This window comes from Callithrix jacchus, chromosome 4 (assembly GCF_049354715.1).
Source record: "Callithrix jacchus isolate 240 chromosome 4, calJac240_pri, whole genome shotgun sequence".
Taxonomy (NCBI): Eukaryota; Metazoa; Chordata; class Mammalia; order Primates; family Cebidae; genus Callithrix; species Callithrix jacchus.
Genome location: NC_133505.1, coordinates 51694177 through 51716199, shown reverse-complemented (window position 1 = coordinate 51716199; position 22023 = coordinate 51694177). Strand labels below are relative to the sequence as shown.

Genomic DNA, 22023 nt, shown 5'->3' with positions numbered 1-22023 from the left:
TTCTATTTGTTTTTTTCTCTTTCACAGTAACTTCATGTAAAATAAAACATCTTCAAAAGAGCAAAAAAAAAATTCCATTACACACACACAAACACACACACGTAGTGCCACCACATTCAGCTAATTTTTTACATTTTTTGTAGAAGCAGGGTCTTGCTTTTTACCCAGGCTCATCTCAAACTCCTGAATTCAATCAATCCTCTCACCTCAGCATCCCAAAGTGCTGTGATTATAGGCATGAGCCACAGTGCCCAGCTTACTGTAGCTTTATAATATATTTTGAAATCAAACATGAATTAACCCTGGAGGACATTATAGGGAAATAAACCTGTCACGGAAGGACAAATACTGCCCGAATTCAACTGATGCTAAGGATATATAACGGGCAAACTCAAAGAAGCAGTTCAAGCCTGCTGAGAAAAATTGGCCAGGTGTGGTGGCACCTGCCTGTAGTCCCAGCTACTTCGGAGGCTGAGGTGGGAGGATCACTTGAGCCCGGGGGGTCGAGGCTGTAGTAAGCTGTGATGGTGCTACTGCACTCTAGCCTCCAGTGACAGAGTGAGACCCTGTCTAAAAAAAACAGCTTTCTGTCACTCCCAAAATGTTTCCTGGACCCTCTGCAGGCAACTCCCACTCCCACCCCCAGCCCTAGGCAACAACTGGTCAGCTTTCTGTTTCCTGGACATATACCTTTCCTGGACATGTCAAATAGAATCATATGATATGTAGTCTTTCGCTATTCTCTATGCCAGTATATAAATTTGACATTTTTCATGATAAAAACAATTTTTGTTTAATTGAACAATGACTTATATTTGTATAGAACTTTATTTTTTATTTTTATTTTTAAATATTAATGGAATCTCTTTCTGTCACCCAGGCTGGAGTACAGTGGTGCGATCTCAGCCCACTGTAACCTCCGCCTCCTTGGTTCAGGCAATTCTCATGCCTCAGCCTCCCGAGTATCTGGGATTACAGGTGCCCACCACCACACCCGGCTAATTTTCATATTTTTGGTAGAGACAGGGTTTCACCATGTTGGCCACGCTGGTCTCGAACTCTTTACCTCAGGTGATCCACCCGCCTTGGCCTCCCAAAGTGTTGGGATTATAGGCATGAGCTACCATGCCCAGCCAAGCACTTTATTTTTATTTTTTTTGAGACAGAGTTTCGCTCTTGTTACCCAGGCTGGAGTGCAGTGGCGCGATCTCAGCTCACCGCAACCTCCGCCTCCTGGGTTCAGGCAATTCTCCTGCTTCAGCCTCCTGAGTAGCTGGGATTACAGGCACACACCACCTTGCCCAGCTAATTTTTTGTATTTTTAGCAGAGATGGGGTTTCACCATGTTGACCAGGATGGTCTCGATCTCTTGACCTCGTGATCCACCCGCCTTGGCCTCCCAAAGTGCTGGGATTACAGGCATGAGCCACTGCGCCCGGCTAAGCACTTTATTTTTAAATGGACTTTAATTTTTAGGCTCACAGTTTTAGGTTCACAGCAATACTGAGCAGAAGGTACAGAGAGGGCCAGGCGCAGTGGCTCACTGGGTGTGGTGGCACATGCCTGTAATCCCAGCTACTAGGGAGGCTGAGGCAGGAGAATTGCTTGAACCTGGGAGGTTGCAGCGAGCTGAGATCAGCCACTGCACCCCAGCCTGAGTTACAGAGCAAGACTCTGTCTTGGAAAAAAAAAGAAAGTACAGAGAGTTCCCACAACATGTATATTTGTCTATGGGTTTGGATAAATATATAATGACGTGTACCCACCATTATAGAATCATGCAGGGTAATTTCACTGCCCTAAAAACTCCTGAGCACTTTGTGTTTTCTTTTCCTTTTTTTTTTTAAGATGGAGTTTCACTCTTGTCGCCCAGGCTGGAGTGCAGTGGCACAATCTTGGTTCACCGCAACCTCTGCCTCCCAGCTTCAAGTGATTCTCCTGCCTCAGCCTCCCAAGTAGATGGGATTGCAGGTGCCTGCCACCCCACCTAGCTAATTCTTTGTATTTTTAGTAGAGATGGGGTTTCACCATATTGGCTAGGCTGGTCTCAAACACCTGACCTCAGGTGATCCACCTGCCTCAACCTCCCAAAGTGCTGGGATTACAGGTGTGAGCCACCACACCCAGCCTATATTTCCAATGTGCCTTCACATACTTCATTGTACCATACTCAAACCAGGTGAGTAGGACAGGATAACATTTGTTACCAATTTTACGGATGAGGAAACAGGCTCAGAGGGTTTAAGGGATCCGACCAAGATCACAGATATGGTAACGGAACCCAGATTGGCTTTCTGGGGCCAGGAGTGGTGGCTCATGCCTATAATTCCAGCACTTCGGAAGGCCAAGGTAGCCTGAGGTCAGGAGTTCGAGACCAGCCTGGACAATATGGTGAAACCCTGAATCCACTAAAAATACAAAAATTAGCCAGGCATGGTGACATGCACTTATAGTCCCAGCTACTTGGGAGGCTGACGCAGGAGAATTGCTTGAATCCGGGAGGCAGAGGTTGCAATGAGCTAAGATCACACCACTGCACTCCAGCCTGGGCGACAGAGTGAGACTCCATCTCAAAAAAAAAAAAAAAAACAACAAAAACTGGCCCCCTGTCACGTGGTGAGATATTTCCCCATCAGGTTGCCTCGCTAGGCTCCCCACTGCGTTCACTCCCCATCCTATCACTTAGTGCCCCGTCCCTCCAACATGGGCCTCTCTGCACTGAGCCAGAAGGTCTGGGCTGCAAGCCATGCAGCTCGGAATCCTCACCCAACCGACAGTGGATTAGAACCAGTCTCAATGCTTTGTCTCCCATCTGGAGAAACACAAAATGTCCCTTCTACACGTTTACTCTTCTACACAAAACATCCTTTCAGCCTGAGGTAGAAAAGAGACGCCAGCAAGAGCAGAGGTATGGCCCCTAAAGAGATGGGGATTGGCTGGTTTATGTGTTTATTTATTTACTTATAAGATACAGAGGCAGAGACAAAATGGTGTGTGTGTCTGTGCATGTGTGTTCCCTGTCTCTGGCGGGAACAGGAGGGAAGGTGTGAGTGGGGACAAGGAGTGCTGGGGAGGTTGCTTTTCAAGTCCACTGGCACATAAGGCCTCCTTCCTAATCTGTGTGTGTATGTTCATGCGTGTGTGTGAGCGTGTGGGGAGGGAGGGGGGCACCCCTTGGGGGATCACAGGTGCGCAGCTGTGTCTTCATGTTTGCCCCATGGTCCGTGTATACATAGCTGGGCCCAGAAGTAGGCAGAAATACTCTGAAATCTCTGTCTCCCTTTTGTATCTTAGCATTAAAAATATACATATTATTGCATTTTCTCTGCAATCACATACTTCAGTATTTCTGTTTTTTCTTTTTTGAGTCAGTCTCACTCTGTTGCCCAAGCTGGAGTGCAGTGGCGCGATCTTGGCTCACTGCAACCTCCACCTCCTGGTGCCTCAGCTTCCCAAGTGCTATAGGCACATACCACCATGCCCAGCTAATTTTTGTATTTTTAGTAGACAGGCTTTCATTATGTTGGCCAGGCTGGTCTTCAACTCCTTACCTTGTGATCCATCCACCTCAGCTTCCCAAAGTGCTGGGATTACAGGTGTGAGCCACTGCGCCCAGCCTTATGCTTCAGTATTTTAATAGTGATCTTTCAGGAAGAATACAGAAGAGAACACTGATGGTGCTTTCCTCCGGGGAATGGAGCTGGGGTCTTGGGACTTGCTTTCCACTACACAGTCTCTTGTTCCATTTGAATGTTTTCTCATATATTTGTGATTGTCATAATAGAATGAGGGTGAAATCAGTACTGGTGAGCAATGAGTGCCTGCCTGTCTCCCTGAAGATACCCACCTCTGTCGGCCTACTCACTACAGGGCTGAGCAGACCACGAAGTGCTGTCAAATTCATCCTCTCATTTAAACCACTCATTCATTCAACAAATATTGAATAAATGTTTGTTATGTGCCAGGCGTAGTTCTAGAAACTAGGCTGGGCACAGTGGCTCACAACTATAATCCCAGTACTTTGGGAGGCAGAAGTGGGACGAACACTTGAGCCCAGGAGTTTAAGATAAGCCTGGGCAACGTAGTGAGACCCCATCTCTACAAAAACTTTGCCAGGCATGGTGACACTCGCCTGTAGTCCCAGCTATTTGGGAGGATGAGGAGGGAGGATTGCTTGAGCCCAAGAGTCAGGCTGCAGTGAGCTGTGACAGAAGGAAGGAAGGGAGGGAGGGGAAAGAGAGAGAGAGAAAGACACCAGGAATACAGCAGTAAACAATATTCTACTGGGTATAGAAAAACACGAAACAAAATTAGTAAGTTATATGGTGCACGAGAAGGAGAAAATGCAAGATAGGGAAGGCTGATAGGGAGTACTGGGGGATGAAGGGCTGACACATTGGATAGGGTGGTCAGAGAAGGCGAAGTGTGAACGAAGACTTGAAGGAAACGAGGAGTGAGCCAGGAAGCTACCTGGTAGAACAGGGTTCCCGAGAGAGGGAACAGCAAATGCAAAGACTCTGAGGCAAGGGCATGGCTGATGAGCTTAAAGAACAGCCAGGAAGCCAGTGAGGTGGCAGAGAAGTGAAAGTCATAGAAGCTGGAGTTAGGGAGGTAAGAGGATGACAGGATCATCTGGAGCCTTGTGAGCTACTGTGAGGTTTTCTGTTTTTTACTGCAAGTGGGATGGGAACCACTGGAGGGTTTTGAGCAGAGGAGCATCATGACCTAGATCACTCTAGCTGCTGAGTGGAGAGCAGACTGTAGTAGGGAAGGAGGGGGATGCATAGAGAACCTTTGACATAAGTAATTCCATCTTAGAAAAAGACTCCATTACTGGGCACATTCGCTCATGCCTGTAATCCCCTTACTTTGGTAGGCTGAGGAAGGGGAATTGCTTGGGCCTAGGAGTTTTGAGACCAGCCCTGGAAACACAGGGAGACCTCGTCTCTACAGCAGGTTTGCTGTTTTTTAATTAGCTCGGTATAATGGCCAGTGCCTGTAGTGCTCCCTACTCGGGAAGCTGAGGTGGGAGGAGTCCTTGAGCCTCGAGTTTGAGGCTGCAGTGAGCGATGATCATGGCTCTCTCTGCATTCCAGGATGGGCAACAGAACCCTTGTCGAAAAATAATAAATACATAAATATTTATTAATTTTAAAAAGACTCCATCTTGCCTTTCAAAAGTCATCAAGCCAACAGGGTCCAGACATTCACCAATAGAGACAACACCCACCAGAGAAGGGCGTCACCCTTCACTACAAGTCCTCATTGGAGGACTCGAGGGCCATCAAATGAGCAGGACAGCAGCTACACTCGGCCACCTTAACAGACCGAGTCTTGCTGTCACTGGTGACCAGCACCTGGCGTCTGCCTCCGGAGGCTCTGCCCAGATCAAGGACTCTTTCTTGCAAGCCCTCGACGGCCATCGCAGTCAGGCCAGGACTCTGTCCTCAGCACGCTTCTGGGACTGCTTAGTTAACCCCTTTTCTCTTGATGTTAAATGTTCCTGGGTTTGATGTGAAATTTTAACCTGTAACATGTATATCCTTACATATACTACTACGTATAGTTTGCAATACAGTCTGACCTGTGAGTGGCTCTAGCCTGCGTGCTCATGGCTCTGACTACCTTGAGCGAACGGGTGGGGGGCTCCTAAAGAGAAGTGGCTTCTCGGGAACTCCACGTAGTGCCTAGCTTTCGTGATTCAAATAGCATCAGTAAAAATCCGACCTTGTGGGCAGACGCACAGTGTGTGGACCTGGTTCTGTTTGACTTTGGCAGCTCGCTGTGATAACCTGCTTTTTGCCAGCTAAAACTCCCTTTCTCAGACTAAAAGCTGTTCAGGCCTTCTGTTAGCTTCTTAAGCCAGACAGACTCCATCTTAGCTTCTTCATTTTAGTTATTCTCTCACCGTTAAGTATGTAACTATATAAAAGTGTAGCTGGGGAAGGCTGACACTGGGCACCCAGGAACGCATTTGTGGATAAGAGGCGGAGTTCAGTGGTACCAGCAGAGCCTGGGAATGCAGGTGCAGTGAGCGCCCAGAGCGCCCATTATCTATAAGTTGTATGTCTTTTGTGACAACTTTACCCCTCGCACCTGGCACTGTTTTATTTCTCATGTATCAGTTTATCTTTTAACTTTTTGCTTACTCTGCTTTTGTGAAAAAATTGCTTCAGCGAGGTTCCCGCTCCCTTTTAAAACTAGGGTATAAAAGACCACCTAACTTTTTCTTAGGTGCAGAGGGAATTTGGGGCATTAGCCACCTCTCGGTCGCCGGCTTAATAAAGGACTCATAATTTAATCTCAGAGAGTGGTGCATTCCTTGACTCTCTGGGGTACAACATCTCGAGGAGAGAGACTTGTTAGGAGGCTGTGGAGAACCGGGAGGAGGCTTAGACCAGGGTAGTGGCCCTGTAGGTGGTTGTCAGATTTGGAAGGAGGAATCCACACGAGTTGCCAGTGAATGAGACGCAGAGTTTGAGAGAAGGGGAACGATCCACGTGACCCCGAGGTCTTGGGCCTGAGCAGCTGGGAGGATGCAGCTGGGAAAGACGGCGGGGCAGGGAGGAGGTGTTAGAAGCGGGTGAGGAGGGGAAGCCCTAGAGTTCTGCCTGGACAAGGTCAGTTTAAGGTGCGTGTTAGGCATCCGAACGTCAAGTTCTGGAGGGGTGCTCTCCCGAGAGGGTCCCGGCTGGATCTTCCCCGTTCGCCGTCCCCAATCCACAGGTGTGGACTCAGCAGCCCCGCTCTGCGCTGGGCGGGGCGGGGTCACGTGGCCGCGGGCTGGCGCCCCCTGGCGCGGAAGAGCGGGGGCGAATGGGGAATGGCTGCTGCCGGGGCGCGGGGGATCGGCGAACACGGGGAGCTGGGGGAGCCCGGCCGCCCGGCCCTGTACTTCTGCGGGAGCATCCGCGGCGGACGCGAGGACCGGGCTCTATATGAGCGGATCGTGACTCGGCTGCGGCGATTCGGGACTGTGCTCACCGAGCACGTGGCGGCCGCCGAGCTGGGCCAGCGTGGTGAGGTCCTGGGGACACGGGCTGCGGGGACGGGGTTGGGGGGCGGGCTGGGCTGGGCGGGCGGAGGCCGGCTTGTCCCCACCGCAGCTGAGCTCCTGGCCCCCGGAGCCCGCCCTCCTACCCCAGTGTTCCACCCAGCGCCTCTGCGGGAGAAGGAAACGGGCGGGGGCTCCGACTGCCTGGGTCCCAGCAAGCCTGCGGGTGTGAGGCAGTCTCGACATCATCTTAACCTTTGGTTCCTTCTTGGAGAACTCTGTCTTTAGCTGCTTTCAGGGCGTTTGTAGGGTGCAACAGAAAGAAGGTGGATTGGGCTGCTTTGCCTGGTCTCCGTTTCCACCTCACCCGCTGGAATATTTTCCCCCACCCAACACGAAAGGTATCCTCTTGCCTTCCACTTTTTGTTTTTGTTTTTTTGAGAAGGTGTCTCACTCTGTCACCCAGGCTTGGGTGCAGTGGCGCGATCTCGGCTCACTCCCGAGTTCTCTTGCCTCAGCCTCCCGAGTAGCTGGGACTACTGGCACGGGCCACCATGCCCAGCTACTTCTTCTACTTTTAGTAGAAACCATGTTGGCCAGGCTGGTCTCGAACTCCTGACCTCAGGTAACCTGCCTGCCTAGGCATCCCAAAGTGCTGGGGTTACAGGCGTGAGCCACCGCCCTGGGCCTGCCTCCCCTGTTTCTGTGAAGACATTAGCACTCTCTTAGATCCTGCTGACCCCAGTTCTCGCTATTATCTTCTCTCATGGTTTTGTTTTGTTTTGTTTTGTTGACGCTGGGCCTCTCTGTTGCCCAGGTTGAAATGCAGTGGTTTGGCCCGGCGCGGTGGCTCAAGCCTGTAATCCCAGCACTTTGGGAGGCCGAGGCAGGTGGATCATGAGGTCAAGAGATGGATACCATCCTGGTCAACATGGTGAAACCCCGTCTCTGCTAAAAATACAAAAAATTAGCTGGGCATGGTGGCACGTGCCTGTAATCCCAGCTACTCGGGAGGTTGAGGCAGGAGAATTGTCTGAACCCAGGAGGTGGAGGTTGCAGTGAGCTGAGATCGCGCCATTGCACTCCAGCCTGGGTAACAAGTGCAAAACTCCGTCTCAAAAAAAAAAAAAAAAAAAAGAAAGAAAAGAAAAGAAAAAGAAAAAAGAAATGCAGTGGTGCAATCAGAGCTCACTGCAGCCTTGACCTCCTGGACTCATGATCCTCCAGCCTCAGCGTCCTATTAGCAAGGACTGCAGGGACACACCACCATGCCCGGCTAATTTTCACAATTTTTCTGTAGAGATCACTATGTTGCCCAGTCTGGTCCCAACCTCCTGGCCTCAAGTGATCCTCCCACCTCAAGCCTCCCAAAATGCTGGGATTATAGGTGTGAGCCCCCATGCTAGCCTCATGTTCTCTTTCAAGCCATTGTGTTCTGCTCCTGGCTACTGGGTTATTATTATTATTGAGACAGTCTTGTTCTGTACCCAGGCTAGAGTGCAGTGGTGAAATCTCAGCTCACTGCCAACCTCCACCTCCTGGGCTTGAGCAATCCTCCCACCTCAGCCTCCCAAGTAGCTGGGACTACAGATGTGCGCCACCACACCTGGTTAATTTTTGTATTTTTTATAGGGACGGGATTTTGCCATGTTGGCCAGGCTGGTCTTGAACTCCTGAGCCCAAGTGATCCACCTGCCTCAGCCTCCCAAAGTGCTGGGATTACAGGCGTGAGCCACTGAGTCTGGCTGGATTTCTACAAAGCATACTTTGACGTGCTGGTCTGGAATCTTGCTGATCCTTCCAGTTTGAAAATTGTGCCTTGAATGCTTGTGCTTCTGCACAGAAAAAACCTTAAGTGGCTTCCACTTACCCAAGAGCAGACCCACAATTTGTTGGGCCTCATGCAATTCTGGGAGACCTCTTTAAAAAGACAAAAATCACAATACAAATTGACGATGGTTTGGAAAGGGCCTGTGGAAGTGAGGACCCTGAAGCTAATGGCTCATTAGTTCATGGTATAGCCACACTACCTGGTGGCTCTCCAGGGCTTTAGTGTCATCTGAGGGAGCTTGTTAAAAATGCAGGTTCCGATCATATGGGATAAAGCCTTCCAATCTGTACTTCTTGCGCCCCCCCCCCACCCTAGCCCTGAGATGGAGTCTTGCTCTGTCACCCAGGCTGGAGTGCAGTGGCGTGATCTCTACTCACTACAACCTCCGCCTCCTGGGTTCAAGCAATTCTCCTGCCTCAACCTCCTGAGTAGCTGAGATTACAGGCACCTGCCACCACGCCCAGCTAATTTTTTTTATTTTTAGTAGAGATGGAGTTTCACCATGTTGCTCAGACTGGTCTTGAACTCCTGACCTCATGATCCTCCCGCTTTGGCCTCAAAGTGCTGGGATTACAGGTGTGAACCACCACACCCAGCCTAAATCTGTACTTTTTTTTTTTTTTTTAAGACGGAGTCTCAGTCTGTTGCCCAGGTTGGAGTGTAGTGACATGAACTTGGCTCACTGCAACCTCTGCCTCCTGAGTTCAAGCAATTCTCCTGTCCCAAGTAGCTGGGATTACAGGTGCCCACCACCACATCTGGCTAATTTTTATATTTTTAGTAGAGATGGGGTTTCACCATGTTGGCCAGGCTGGTCTTGAACTCCTGAAATCAAGTGATCCACACACCTCAGCCTCCCAAAGTGCTGGAATGACAGGCATGAGCCACCGTGCCCAGCCCTGGAATCTGTACTTTTAACCAGCTCCCCGGTGGTCCTGCCCTGATGCGGTGGGCTGAGCCTCACCATCCTGGAAAGTAACATTTAATGAGGCTGGGACCCAAGATCCTTACCCTCTAGCTCCAGGATGCCTCTCCTACCTTTGGCCAAGTGCCCATGCCCCTTTCCCCAATCACTCCCATCCACAGTTAGTGCTGCCTGTGTTCTCATTCAGCCTGCATCACACATCCCACCACACACAGGGTTGAATTTTTCTTTTCGTAGCTATTCCATTTCCTTGCTGCTTCAATGAGATTGTCATGTTGGGCCAGGTTATCCAGCACAAGGCTCCCGCCCTGCCTAAGCAGGGTGGGTATGGACATGCAAGGGCATAGGCGTTACTGGGAGCCAGCATAAGGCATGTCCTCAACCAGCTTTCTCTCAACCACAGGGGAAGAGGCTGCTGGGGATGACAGGCTCATCCATGAGCAGGACTTGGCGTGGCTGCAGCAGGCGGACAGTGAGTGGCGCTCCCTCCTTCCAGCACCTAACTCCTCTGAAGTGCTGGATTCCCCTGGACATCCCGGCCTCCACATCTAGAAGGGACTCCCAGATTTCCCTCCTCACCACACCTACACCGTCAACTCCCTTATGAACCCCAAGCACCTCCAATGCTGAGCCTTCCTCTCATCTTTCTTCCCAGGGGTCGTCGCAGAAGTGACACAGCCATCCTTGGGTGTTGGCTATGAGCTGGGCCGGGCTGTGGCCCTCAACAAGCGGATCCTGTGCCTGTTCCGCCCACAGTCCGGTAGAGGTGAGCACCCCTGCCTCCCTCTTGGATTTCTGTGGACCCAGCCGAACTCCTTCCCGGGTGGGCTCTGAGCACTGCGTCTCCCCCAACAGGGCAGGGGGAGGGGAGCTATGAGGGTGTGGATGGGAGGCAGCTTCACCTTTCCCTCCCCTTTCCAGTGCTTTCGGCCATGATCCGGGGAGCAGCAGATGGCTCTCGGATCCAGGTGTGGGACTATGAGGAGGGAGAGGTAGAGGCCCTGCTGGATCGATACTTCGAGGCTGATCCTCCAGGGCAAGTGGCTGCCTCCCCTGACCCAACCACTTGACCGAATCTCACCTGGTCTCAGACACTACTCTAATACCATTCCTTCCTCTCAGCCCCAGGAGCAAATTAAAAGGTACAGTTAAAATCCCAACTTTCTGCCGGGAGTGGTAACTCACACCTGTAACCTGACACTTTGGGAGGCTGAGGCGGGTGGATCACTTGAGGTCAAGTGTTTAAGACTAGCCTGGCCGATATGGCAAAACCCTATCTCCACAAGAAATACAAAAGTTAGCTGGGCATGGTGACACGTGCCTGTAATCCCAGCTACTCAGGAGACCGAGAGACCTGAGAATTGCTGAACCCGGGAGGTGGAGGTTGCAGTGAGCCGAGATCATGCTACTGTACTCCAGCCTGGGTGACAGAGCGACACTTCATCTCAAAAAAAAAAAAAGTTCCCAACTTTCTGTCTGTGGGAGTCATGGGGGTGGGGCAGGCCCTCAGTACCCTTTCCTGCCACACTTCACTCAAAGATACAGAGAGATGCTTTAGAAACCTCTAGGCCAAGAGGAGGACACCTCCTAATGCCCTCAAGTCCCCGCCTCCCCAGGAACACTTAAGAGTTGGGAGGAAAGGCCTGGCGTGGTGGCTCACGCCTGTAATCCCAACACTTTGGGAGCCCAAGGCAGGTGGATCACCTGAACTCGGGAGGTCGAGACCAGCCTGGCAACATGGGAAACCTCGTCTCTACAAAAATACAAAAATTAGCTGGGCATGGTGGTGCACGCCAGTAATCCCAGCTACTACGTAGGCTGAGGCAGAAGAATTGCTTGAACCCGGGAGGCAGAGGAGGCAGTGAGCTGAGATCACACCATTGCACTCCAGCCTGGGTGACAAAAGCGAAACTCCATCTCAGGGAAAAAAAAAAGAGTTGGGAGGAAGACTGCTCCTGGGGGTGACCATCCCTCTCTCTGTCTCCTCTGAACTGGGCTGCGCCTGGCCCTTTCCATGCCAACCTTTATGTCCCTTTATCAGCTTAGGTCAAGTGGGTCTGCTCTGAGCCTTCTTGGAGGAGAAGAGTCCTAAGGTCTAAAGGAAACAGTACCCTTCAGTAAGGGTAACAGTAAAGATGAGGGGTGTGGGTGGCTGTGGGCCAGGGCACTGGAAACTGGCTGGCCCCTGGTGAAGCTGTCAGCCTTCTCCCAGAGACGTGTGTGAGAAAGAGAACTTAGCTTTATTCAGTCAACAGAAGGAGGCACTGCAGACGCTGGGAATTCTCCTCCCCACGACAGGCGCAGCTCCCGCCCCCTCAGCTCCAGGCGGCTCTAGGTGTTTCCTGCATCTGCCCCCTCAGTCATAGGCCTCATCTTCATCCTCCTCCTCATCACCAAAGAAGAAAGTCTCTTGGTCCAGGTTCTCAGACTCATTGTAGGAGAAGCTGTCATTGTCCAGCTCCTCATCAAACTCATCCTGCTGCCACTCGGGCACATCATCCTCATCATCTTCCTCCTCCTCCTCCTCCTCCTCCAGCTCTGGCCCTGAGGAGGCCTGGGGCCTAGGGAGAGCCACCACACTCAGCCCAGAGGAGGCTACCATGTCCCACTGCCTCCTCTGTGGCTCTGCTCACCCCACTTACTGACTGCCGGGCACGTTGGGTCCTTTTGCCTCCCAGGCCTCTACTGATGGACTCTGGAGACCAACCCGGAAATCCTGGTGAGCAGACAGAAGAATTTGGGGAGTAGGAGAGTAGAGGGTGTGGGGCCTTTGGAGCCAGCATTCCATCCATTGATGCTCCGTGAGGGCCAGGCTCCTGCTAGGACTGCTCCCCTCTCAGCATGGCACTTCACACACCACTGCCTATGTCAGTTAACTCAGATGGTCTCCAGGGATACAGGGTACCAGGGTCAGGCACACCACCCTGTGCTTAGGAGCTTACAGAATCTATTTATGTCTTTTTATGACTTACCAGTCAGTAAGCAACCTGAGGACAGGATTCAGTTTAGACTCAGCATCAGTGCATTAGAGCTGGAAAGAGCCTGGGAGAGCCCTTGCTCCAGTGAGCCCAATTCCCTGATGCCCACTCCTAGGATTTCAAACCCATATCTGGAAAGTGTGGTCTGGAAAAGTTCCCCATATGATTCTGATAGGCACCTGACCAAATACTCTTGATGTAGGCTAGCCAACCTCTTTATTTGTGGGAATTCCCAGGAAGTGAAGTGATAGGGGCCGGCAGCATCATCCAGGAACTGGGGTGTGTGCCCAGGTCTCCTAACAGCCATTCACCCACTCTGCTGCCTTTCCTTCTGGACTTGCCCCAGGGCAGGGGCTGTGCTGGGCCAAGAGGACTACAACTCGCGAGGCACGCAGGAGCAGAAGGGGTCTGGGGGGTACCTGGGTGGAATGCTGCAGAATGGCAAGCAGCCTCTCCTGGATCCGCCGGAGCAGCTCCATGCCTGTGCTGAGGCAGTCGGCCCGAAGGAGACGCAGGGAGGAGGCCAGGTCTCTGCACCGCAGCAGGGTCTCCTCTGCAGAGGGGGCAGGCACAGAGGCTCCCTGCCTTCTCATCCTCATCTACTCCCTCCTCCAACAAACACCTATGGAACATCTGCCAAGTGCCAGGTGCAGCTCTAGACACTCATGAAGCTCCCTAGCGGAGCAGGGTAGAGACCAGAAAGCACAAACAGCCACGAACATCTGTGCCCTTGAGCACGTTACAACCTAGGCTTTCGACTTGAACTTTAAAAGCCAGGTGGTGAGAAGGCCACAAAGAATGAAGAGGAAGAGGACAGAGGGAAAGTGGGGTGCACTTGACCTGTCTGGGAGAGGACAGGATGTGCAGCAGAGAGGAGGAGGCAGGAGGAGGGCCTGGCCGGCAGGGGCGGCTCACCCAGGAGGATCTGCAGGGCATTGGTGTGCAGTTCCAGGTTCTCTGTCTGCTGCTCCACCACGTCCATGTACTCCGCGTCCTGGTTGTAGAAGCTGTACACGCAGGCATAGGCCAGCACCTGCAGGGGCTCCCGTCAGCTCTCCCACCTGCCCTCTCCTCATTCCCTCCAGGCAAGTCTGTTTAAAGCAGCCAAGCCCCCCAGACCCCTTTGGCACACCCCTCCCCTGCCCTTTTCCCCCACCCGCTACCACCTTCCGAGCCTGCTCCAGTCCCTGGCAGGCATCATTGAGGAAGGTGAATGATCTGGGCGGGGGCACTTCATGGATGGCAGACACCCGGTTCCGCAAGTTCACAGCAAACTCCTGTGCAGGAAGGTGTATCAGCACCACCGCCCAGTCAGATGTAAAACAGCACCCCATCCCAGTCAGCACTCTACCCCTTCAGCCCCCCTCCACCCCACCCTGCTTCTGCAGGCATCTACCCACTGTTTCCTCCCAGCTCACCCGTGCCTGGTGATGGAAAGTGCACCTCTCGTTATAGTCCTGAAACCGCTTCTCTTGGCGAGCTGCCTTGCTTACCTAGCGAGGACAAGTTGAGAGGGCTAGTAGGGTTTGGTTTGGACAGGAGGGAGTTAATAATAAGAAAAGCCAGCATTCATGGAGGCCTTTCTACACCTCCCCCAATTATCTTCTTCAATCCTCATAACTGTGTGGGGTAGCTCATATTATTCATCCCCTTTTGCAGAGGCTGTTGAGAAGTAAACAGACTTGCTCAAAGCCACATGCTAAGCAGCAGAGCCAGGCTCCACCTGCAGGGTCCCTGCTCTTTCCTGCTCTGCCCTGCTGCCTCCTGAGAGTGCCCAGCCCTCCCCAGCCTTTCCATAGCCACCTCGGCGTGCAAAGTCCTGTTCTACAGACTTTCCAGCATCTGCAGGCCCAGGTGGCTCTGTCTTCCCTGCACTGAGCCTCTGTCCCAGCAGCCAGAATGCTGCACTGTACACGGAGCCCTGTCTGCCCGGGACCTGGCAGCAGCACCCCTCCCTGACTGCTCTGGGCCACTGCCCTCCCCTGGTGCCCAGAGCCTTACCATGGCAGAGCAGTTGTAATAGTCTTTGTGATTTGGCTTCCAGGACTTGAGGCAGCGCCAGCAGAATCCATGGTTACATTTGGCGCAGGTCATGCTGCAGAGGAAGCTAGCTGGTCAGGGACTCCTGCCTCTGGGCAGGGCCGTGCCAGGAATGCTAAGGCCCAGAGGCACTGCTGCTGCTGCCGTGGCCTCTGCTCCTGCTCTGATGGTCTCCTTGGTCATACCCAGCCCTGCTGAATGCACCCCTGCTTTTGAATTCCCCCAGTCAGTGTGGATTTACAAGTGGGAAAGGAACATGATCCAGGAAGTCACTATGGAGGCTGCCATGTGAGGGGCAGCTGAGGAACTGCCCTCTTTTGCTGAGCTTTATGCTAAGCCCATTCCTCCCTTCTTCTGCCAGGCCTCCTCCCTCCCCCTTGCCCTCTGGCTCCCCACAGCACCCCACTTCTTACTGCAGGCACCCCTCGTTCTTCTCGATGGGAGCCTGGCAGCTGGGACAGCGCTTAGAGATGAGCTTGGCCAGGTGCTTGCTCTGCGCCTCCACACTCATGCCATCGTAGTAGCCGCCGTCATCGACCCACTGAGACATGTGGCCACAGCTGGCAGGGTAGTGTGCCTAGGGCAAGAGGTCATGGTGGGGACACAGCTGAGCCCTCAGGGCAGCATGGCTGGTGCACACAGGAGTAGAGGAGCAGGCACAGGTCACATTTGGAGGGCTCCAGGAAGAGGGACAGAGCTCAGCTGGGTGGCAGAGGCTGAGGAGGGCCAAGTCACAGTCTGTGTGTGTGGCAGGGAGGGGATGTTACGCAGGGAAGGAGTGTGAGTCATTGCTCAGGGTCAGGGCCGGTGTGGGGCACCCACCTCTGGGAAGCTACAGTTGAAGCAAGAGGCCCAGCCACACTTGGAGCAGGTGGTCCCACAGCCCAGGCCCTGGCGGCACAGGATTCGGTCACAGCCCTGGGGGTTGGTGCACCATGTCAGGTTGGAGCAGCTCTCCACATAGCCACGCAGGAGTGCCTTCTCATACTGTGGAGACGCAGGTGCCATGAGGTAAGGGTATGGCTCTCCAGGATGCCACACCTCCAGACCCTGGCCCACTCCCTGGGGCACATCCCTTTGGTTCTGCACTGTAGCCTCTCAGCCGAGAGGGGATACCTTAGAGATGACCTCTGGTGAGGAGACAATGGCACGAATGAAGGCTCCGGTGGGCTGGGCGGGGCAGTCGGCAATGGGGCAGGTACAATTCAACACAAGGTTCTGCTCGATCCGAGTTGTCAGGTACTCGTTCCAGCAAGACTGGGATGGACAAAAGGAGGGGCTGCTCTGAGACAGTGTGGGAGCAGCACAGCGGGAGTGTCCTGGTAACAAAGCTATCATCCCTCCTCCCTCTCCCCGCCATTACAATGTGGAAGGCCAGAGACAAGCCTGCCTCTATATCAACCCGTGCTGACTCTCCTCTCTCCAGCTTCGCTGAGACTGGCCCAAAATTACAGTTGTCTTTGAGGATGGGGTAGGCTATGTGTTTGCCTAATCATAATTACTGTTGGGATGGACAGTAAAATAAAATAAAAATAATCATGAAAAAGAAGAAAGATTCAAATTCTAAGATATGCAGAGAGCAGGAAGATCCGAGAGAAAGGAGGCCTGGGATGGGTCACCTGGGTGGCTGACAACACGGCTCTGGTCTCTCCTCCCAGCTCCAGTGGCTGATCTCCAGTGACTGTCAGGATGCTCCCATCTCCGACTCATGCCTCCAACAGACCCGGCATCTTCTCTATCAAACTGCCTTGCCCATTGCGTCCCCCAAACCCTGATCAACCTGCACCACTGTCCCCTCGTCACCAGTGTTGGAACCTTCATGTCATTCTCTTGCTCCTGTGTTACTCTCCCATCCTAAATCAGGCCATTATCCCCTCATCCCTAAACCACTGTGAGAGCCTGTTCTGATCCACGGCATCCTCTCCCGGTCTCTCGCCACAGCATCCATTTGGTCTATTCCACACACGAGCAGCCGTCGCGGCCGTCTGAGCCTCCTACAATACTCCATGAACCACCCCTGCTTCTCACACTGCCTATGGCCATGCTTTCCAAAATGACGGTCTAAACCCAAAGTGACTGTGTGTCTGTGGTATCAAAGCTGCAGCATCCATGTGAAGCACTTGACTGGATCATTTTTACTCAAAGTACCAGCCCAAAGTAAGCAAAACCCTTTTTGCATTGAAACTAACCCAGACAAAGTTGGGAAGTCGAATGCAAATTCTTGCATTTTTGAGATAGAATAGGGAAAATGTTCTCTGAATTCAGACCCTACTCTTACAGGCACACCAGCGCCTCAGTGTTCCCTTCTGCCCTGGCATCTCAGTCTGGAGACCCCCAGCTGCTCTCATGACTGTTGTCCAACCCAACTGGTCGGGCTCACCCTGGACACCATCCGGCGGCTTCTTTTACAGTGCTGCACAGCCTCCTCCTCGGCGGGGGCTTTTCAATCAGCCTGTTCATCTGCCTTGTTTTCAGGCCCCTCGTCTCTCTCTCTCTCTCTTTTTAGACAGGGTCTCTCTCTGTCACCCACGCTGGAGTACAGTGGCACAATCAAGGCTCACCACGGCCATGGCTCACCGCAGCCTCGATCTCCCAGACTCAAGGCATCCTCCCACCTCAGCCTCCTGAGCAGCTAGGACTACAAGTGTGCACTCCCATGCCTGGGTAAATTTTTTTTCTATTCTTTGTAGAGATAGGGTCTTGCTACATTGTCTATCTGGTCTCATACTCCTGAGACCTGCCCATCTCTATATCTCTACAGGCTTGGTACCCTGGTCTGCTTCTTTCTCCTTGGGTGAGGCCACCAAGGCTTCTCCACTTCATTCCACATTCAGAAATCCACTGTCTACCTGCCAGTTCCACACAGATGTCCAACAAGCAGCTCAAACTTCATAGGGCCACAACAGAGTAAAGATGACACATGCCATCCACCCAGATGCTCAGGTCAAAAGCACAGGAACCATCCTTGATTCCCTTGTTTGAAGCCCCTACATCTAACCCACCTAATCTCGTCAGCTCCACTTCCAAACTTGTCCCTATCCACCCTGTCTCACTGCCACTGCCCCAATCCAAACTACCACCATCTCGTGCCTCTTGTACCACAGTCACCAAATGGGCCTCCCTGCTTCCACTCTTGCTCCATCCAACCCTTTCCTCCATACAATGGCCAAAGCGATCTTTTTAAAAATGTAAACCAGATCATATCACTATTTTGCTTAAACCCACCATGGCTTCTCATAAAGAAAATCCGCTGTCAGGCTGGGTGTGGTGGCCCCTGCCTAAAATACCAGCACTTTTTGGGGGTCAAGGTGGGAGGATTGCTTGAGACTGCCAAAATTCAAATCCTGACCTTGGGCAAATTACTTCACCTCCGAGTGTCTCCCTCTGTCGTGTAAATTAGGAATAACAAAAATATCCACCTCATAGAACTAGTATGAGAAGTAAAATAATGCATGTAAACAGCACAATGCCTGGCTCAGAGTGAGCTCCCATCAATATTATTAGTTCTCTGGTCATTTCTTGCTGGGATTTTTTTCAGTACCTCATATAGCACCCAGTGCTACGTACATAAATCCATGAAAAATATTAGTTGAATGAAAAAATGAAAGTGTAAAGGAAATAATTAAGATCTTGGGAATAGGGAGCATAAGCAACTATGTGAGAAGAGAGGCCAGAAACAGAGCCAAAGGGAAAGAGAAAAAGAGTACACACATACACGTGAGCACACACGTCTATCACCCACCAGTGGGGAAACGCTGTTGAGAGAGGCAGCTGGGACTGACGGCAACCAGGAGTGCCTCTCCTGCTAAGCTGATGTGTTTGTGCTTGGCACCAGTTCTAAAGAGCTGCGAGGCAGGGAATATTGAACTCAGAGCTCCAGGTTCTCTGCACCTCAGCCCCACTCTCTCTGCCTTTGAAGATGACTCACTCCCAATCTGCAAGCTTCTCTGTGTCCCCCTATATAGAAGCAAGCCTACAGAGCAAGAAGACCCTGAGGCAGGATCTCATTCTATCCTCTTGGCTGAAGTGCAATGGTGAGATACTGGCTCACTGCAGCCTCACGCCTCCCAGGCTCAGGTCATCCTCCCTGAGGTTGCTCCTCAGTAGCTGGGACTACAGGTGTGCACCACTATGCCCAGCTTATTTTTGTATTTTTTTTGTAGAGACAGGGTCTTGCCATATTGCCCAGGCTGGTCTGGAACTTCTGGGGTCAAGTGATCTGACCACCTTGGCCTCCCAAAGTGCTGTAATTATAGGCGTGCATACCACCTCACCAGGCCCATTTACAATTTTTTTTGTATTAAATGAGCATATATGATAAAAGCAGTGATAGTGTGCTGAGATGAGGGGACTTAAATGGTGATAAGGCAACCGCAAGCTGGAGTTATCGCCAATCTAATAACACGTTTGCAAACACTTCACAAAGTGCCTTGACATCTATTTTGCACGTATATCTCTTAGTTCTAACTTGGCTGATAATGGGAATCTCATGGGAAGGCTTTAAAACTTCCTCCAGATTTCTCACTCCCAGAGGTTCTGGTTTAATTGGTCTGAGGTATCATCTGGGCATTAGGACTTATAAAAGCTTCCAGTGATTACACTATGAAGCTGGAGAACCACTGATATATATAGCTGGATCCTAACCCCCACCCTTCAGACTGTCAAAGGCAGGTGGTACCACTTACAGATGACAAAACTAGTTTAAGAAGGACCAAGAGACGAATCCAATACTGCCCAGGTTATGAAATGGCAGTGCTGGGCTAGAACCCAATAATTCCCAGGGAATTTTGTTATGGTAGGGCAGAAAGCCCGGGGCAGGAGCAACGCTGGTGGGGCCTCACCTTACAGCAGTAGTGCATACAGCAGAGAGAGGGCAAGTCGTCATCACACCCCAGGGGGCTCACACAGACGGGGCAGTGGTCTGGTCGTGCAGGTGCAGCCTGGGCCTGGGGTACAGACAGCCCAGCAGCCAGCAGCAGTGGCTCAGGGTCCTCACTGTAGTTCTGCAGCAGCTGTTCGGTGCCCCAGTGGGAATGAGCCAGAAGGTGCTGAGCGACATCTGGCTCTAAGTTCAGTGTCTCCTGCACCTGACGCACTGTCTGCTCCATCAAGCCTTCCACTTCCTGGGGGCTCATGGTGCGGCCTGCAGGCAACTGTAGAGATGCCAGGGTAGCCACAGCTTCTGGGCTTGTGGGGAAGGAAGAGACAGAAGTCAGTATTCCTGCCCTGCTTATCCAACCTACTATCTGAACCCCACCTGGCCCCTAGCTCCCTACTTGCGCATACTTGCTTGCTTGCCTAACCAGCCTCAGGATAACCACCCAAACCAACCATCAGAGCAGGTCCTCCACAGAAGCACTTGTAAATCTCAGGGTGGGGCTGGCTGTCACAATGATTAGGGACACAATAGTTATCTAGGGGTCAAGGGTGCTAAGAGACCAATAGCGGATGGGATAGTCCCACTGTAGATCCCACCACAAATGGTGGCAGCACCTATGGTGAGAGCAGTCATCTCCATCCTTACTGCTCAAGTGTGGCCTGTGGACCAGCAGCACAGGCATCACAGAGAGCTCTGCTGTTAACATCTGCATTTTAGCACTAGCACCATGTTGAGGTTTGAGAAAGATGGCTGGAGATAATTCACTTTACACGTGATGCAAACACCAGGCATGAAAAGCAGGGCTATAACAGCTTCCAGGGAACATTAAAAAGCTTCAGGGGTGCTGGCTGATTAGAGAAATCCTATGGCAAATTCCTCTGTAGAACAAATTCCTGGAAGTTTGTATATTTCACTGAGTAGAGTACATAGCACTCAATACACATTTGCAGGGTATCTCCTGCAAATTGCAGACGTCTATACAGGGCTGGCCATAGGGGGATGGGGAGAGCAAGGCCCCTGACTAGAAAGGGGTGGTGGTGCTGGGAGGCTCAATGAGGACTACCAAAGTCAGGGAAATAACAGGGATAAGGAAAGGGGGATTAGACAAAGAAAGAAGGGAAGTGTTTTTCTACAAGGGATCTCAGCTTTGGCATGACAACCTCTTCCACCTCATGGCAAGGGGTCAGGTGGGGTGGCTACCTAGGCTTGGAGGTCTTGCTCTGGCTGCCACAGAAAGGGACATCCGCCTGACCCCAGCAGGGCCCCATGGGTTCTGGAGCGGCATACATCAGGATCTGGGGCCGGTCATCACGCCGTTTCACGTAGCCCTGTCCCAAGAGGTGCAGGATGCAAGAGAGGACATCTGTACTGGTACAGGCCACACCTCCAGCAACAGCGTGGCCCAGGCTTCCAGGAGGATTTGGACCCTTCTGCCAGGCCTCCAGCACCTGGATAGGAGGAAAGAAACAATAAGGCCAATTTTACCTAGGGAGCAACCTACCTGGGCTCAATGCTTGGCTCTGCCACTTATTTTTCCCTTCTTTTTTTAGCTCTAAAAAGTAAATTTTTTTTTTAAAGAGACAATCTTGCTCTATTACCCAGGCTAGAGTGCAGTGGCATGATCATAGCCCACTGCAGCCTCAAACTCCTGGGCTCAAGCGATCCTCCCACATGAGCCATAGTAGCTAGTAAGCTGCTCTGCCACTTACTAGCTGTGTGATTATGAATTAGTTACTAAGTTCCTCTCTCTCTCTCTCTCTCTCTCTCTCTTTTTTGGACAGAGTCTCACTCTTGCTCAGGCTGGAGTACAGTGGCACCATCTCTTACTGCAATCTCCACCTCGTGGGTTCAAGTGATTCTCCTGCGTCAGCCTCCCAAGTAGCTGGGACTACTAGTATGTGCCACCATGCCCTGCTAATTTTATATTTTAGTCGAGACGGGGATTCACCATGTTGGCCAGGCTGGTCACAAACTCCTGACCTCAAGTGATCCGCCCACCTCGGCCTCCCAAAGTGCTGGGATTATAGGCATGAGCCACTATGCCTACCTGGCCACTATTAAGTTTCTCATACTTCACTGTTCTTATCTGTCAAATGAGATAAAATAATATTTATAGGATTGTTGTAAAGATTAAATGATTTTTTTTCCTTTTTGAGACAGAGTCCTGCTCCATTGCCCAGGCTGGAGTACAGTGGCACAATCTTGGCTCACTGTAATCTCTACCTCCTGAGTTGAAGCGATTCTTATGCCTCAGCCTCCTAAGTAGCTGGGATTACAGGCATGTGCCATCAGGCCCAACTAATTTTTATATTTTTAGTAGACACGGGGTTTTGCCATGTTGGCCAGGCTGGTCTCAAACTGCTGGCCTCAAGTGAT

The 22023-nt window shown here is 51.7% G+C and overlaps 2 protein-coding genes across 6 annotated transcripts in view; one reads left to right on the top strand and one right to left on the bottom strand.

Moving 5' to 3' along the window:
* The first annotated feature begins 6798 nt into the window (after nt 1-6798).
* DNPH1 (2'-deoxynucleoside 5'-phosphate N-hydrolase 1) lies at nt 6799-21536 on the top strand. Of its 2 annotated transcripts, XM_054254016.2 has the most exons (5): nt 6799-7019; nt 10154-10222; nt 10406-10516; nt 17275-17432; nt 21429-21536. In XM_054254016.2, exons 1-4 carry the CDS (start codon nt 6824-6826, stop codon nt 17394-17396), a joined length of 498 nt encoding a protein of 165 aa, XP_054109991.2. In that variant the 5' UTR covers nt 6799-6823; the 3' UTR covers nt 17397-17432; nt 21429-21536. The 2 variants fall into 2 exon arrangements, with proteins under 2 accessions (XP_054109991.2, XP_002746636.4); XM_002746590.7 differs by lacking the exons at nt 17275-17432; nt 21429-21536 and adding an exon at nt 10672-10910.
* CUL9 (cullin 9) overlaps nt 11972-22023 on the bottom strand; it is a 48972-nt gene continuing 38920 nt past the window's right edge. For 3 of the 4 annotated variants that reach the window (XM_078369201.1, XM_035295691.3, XM_078369202.1), the window contains exons 30-41: nt 20848-21095; nt 19610-19955; nt 15885-16025; nt 15591-15755; nt 15182-15345; nt 14730-14823; nt 14147-14221; nt 13895-14005; nt 13644-13761; nt 13148-13281; nt 12393-12466; nt 11972-12311 (exon numbers count right to left, since the gene is read on the bottom strand). In XM_078369201.1, the coding sequence (XP_078225327.1) occupies nt 12107-12311; nt 12393-12466; nt 13148-13281; nt 13644-13761; nt 13895-14005; nt 14147-14221; nt 14730-14823; nt 15182-15345; nt 15591-15755; nt 15885-16025; nt 19610-19955; nt 20848-21095 (1875 nt within the window). In that variant the 3' untranslated portion in view covers nt 11972-12106. The remainder of the gene's footprint in view (nt 12312-12392; nt 12467-13147; nt 13282-13643; nt 13762-13894; nt 14006-14146; nt 14222-14729; nt 14824-15181; nt 15346-15590; nt 15756-15884; nt 16026-19609; nt 19956-20847; nt 21096-22023) is intronic. The other variant, XM_035295692.3, reaches the window with a different exon arrangement.

What these genes read in the sequence shown, in the direction of transcription:
- DNPH1 (XM_002746590.7), top strand. Translation starts at nt 6,824, where the DNA reads ATGGCTGCTGCCGGGGCGCGGGGGATCGGCGAACACGGGGAGCTGGGG. An exon ending in GTGGCTGCAGCAGGCGGACA is followed by an intron (nt 10,223 to 10,405) that starts GTGAGTGGCGCT and finishes CTTTCTTCCCAG; the next exon opens with GGGTCGTCGCAGAAGTGACA. An exon ending in CCGCCCACAGTCCGGTAGAG is followed by an intron (nt 10,517 to 10,671) that starts GTGAGCACCCCT and finishes TCCCCTTTCCAG; the next exon opens with TGCTTTCGGCCATGATCCGG.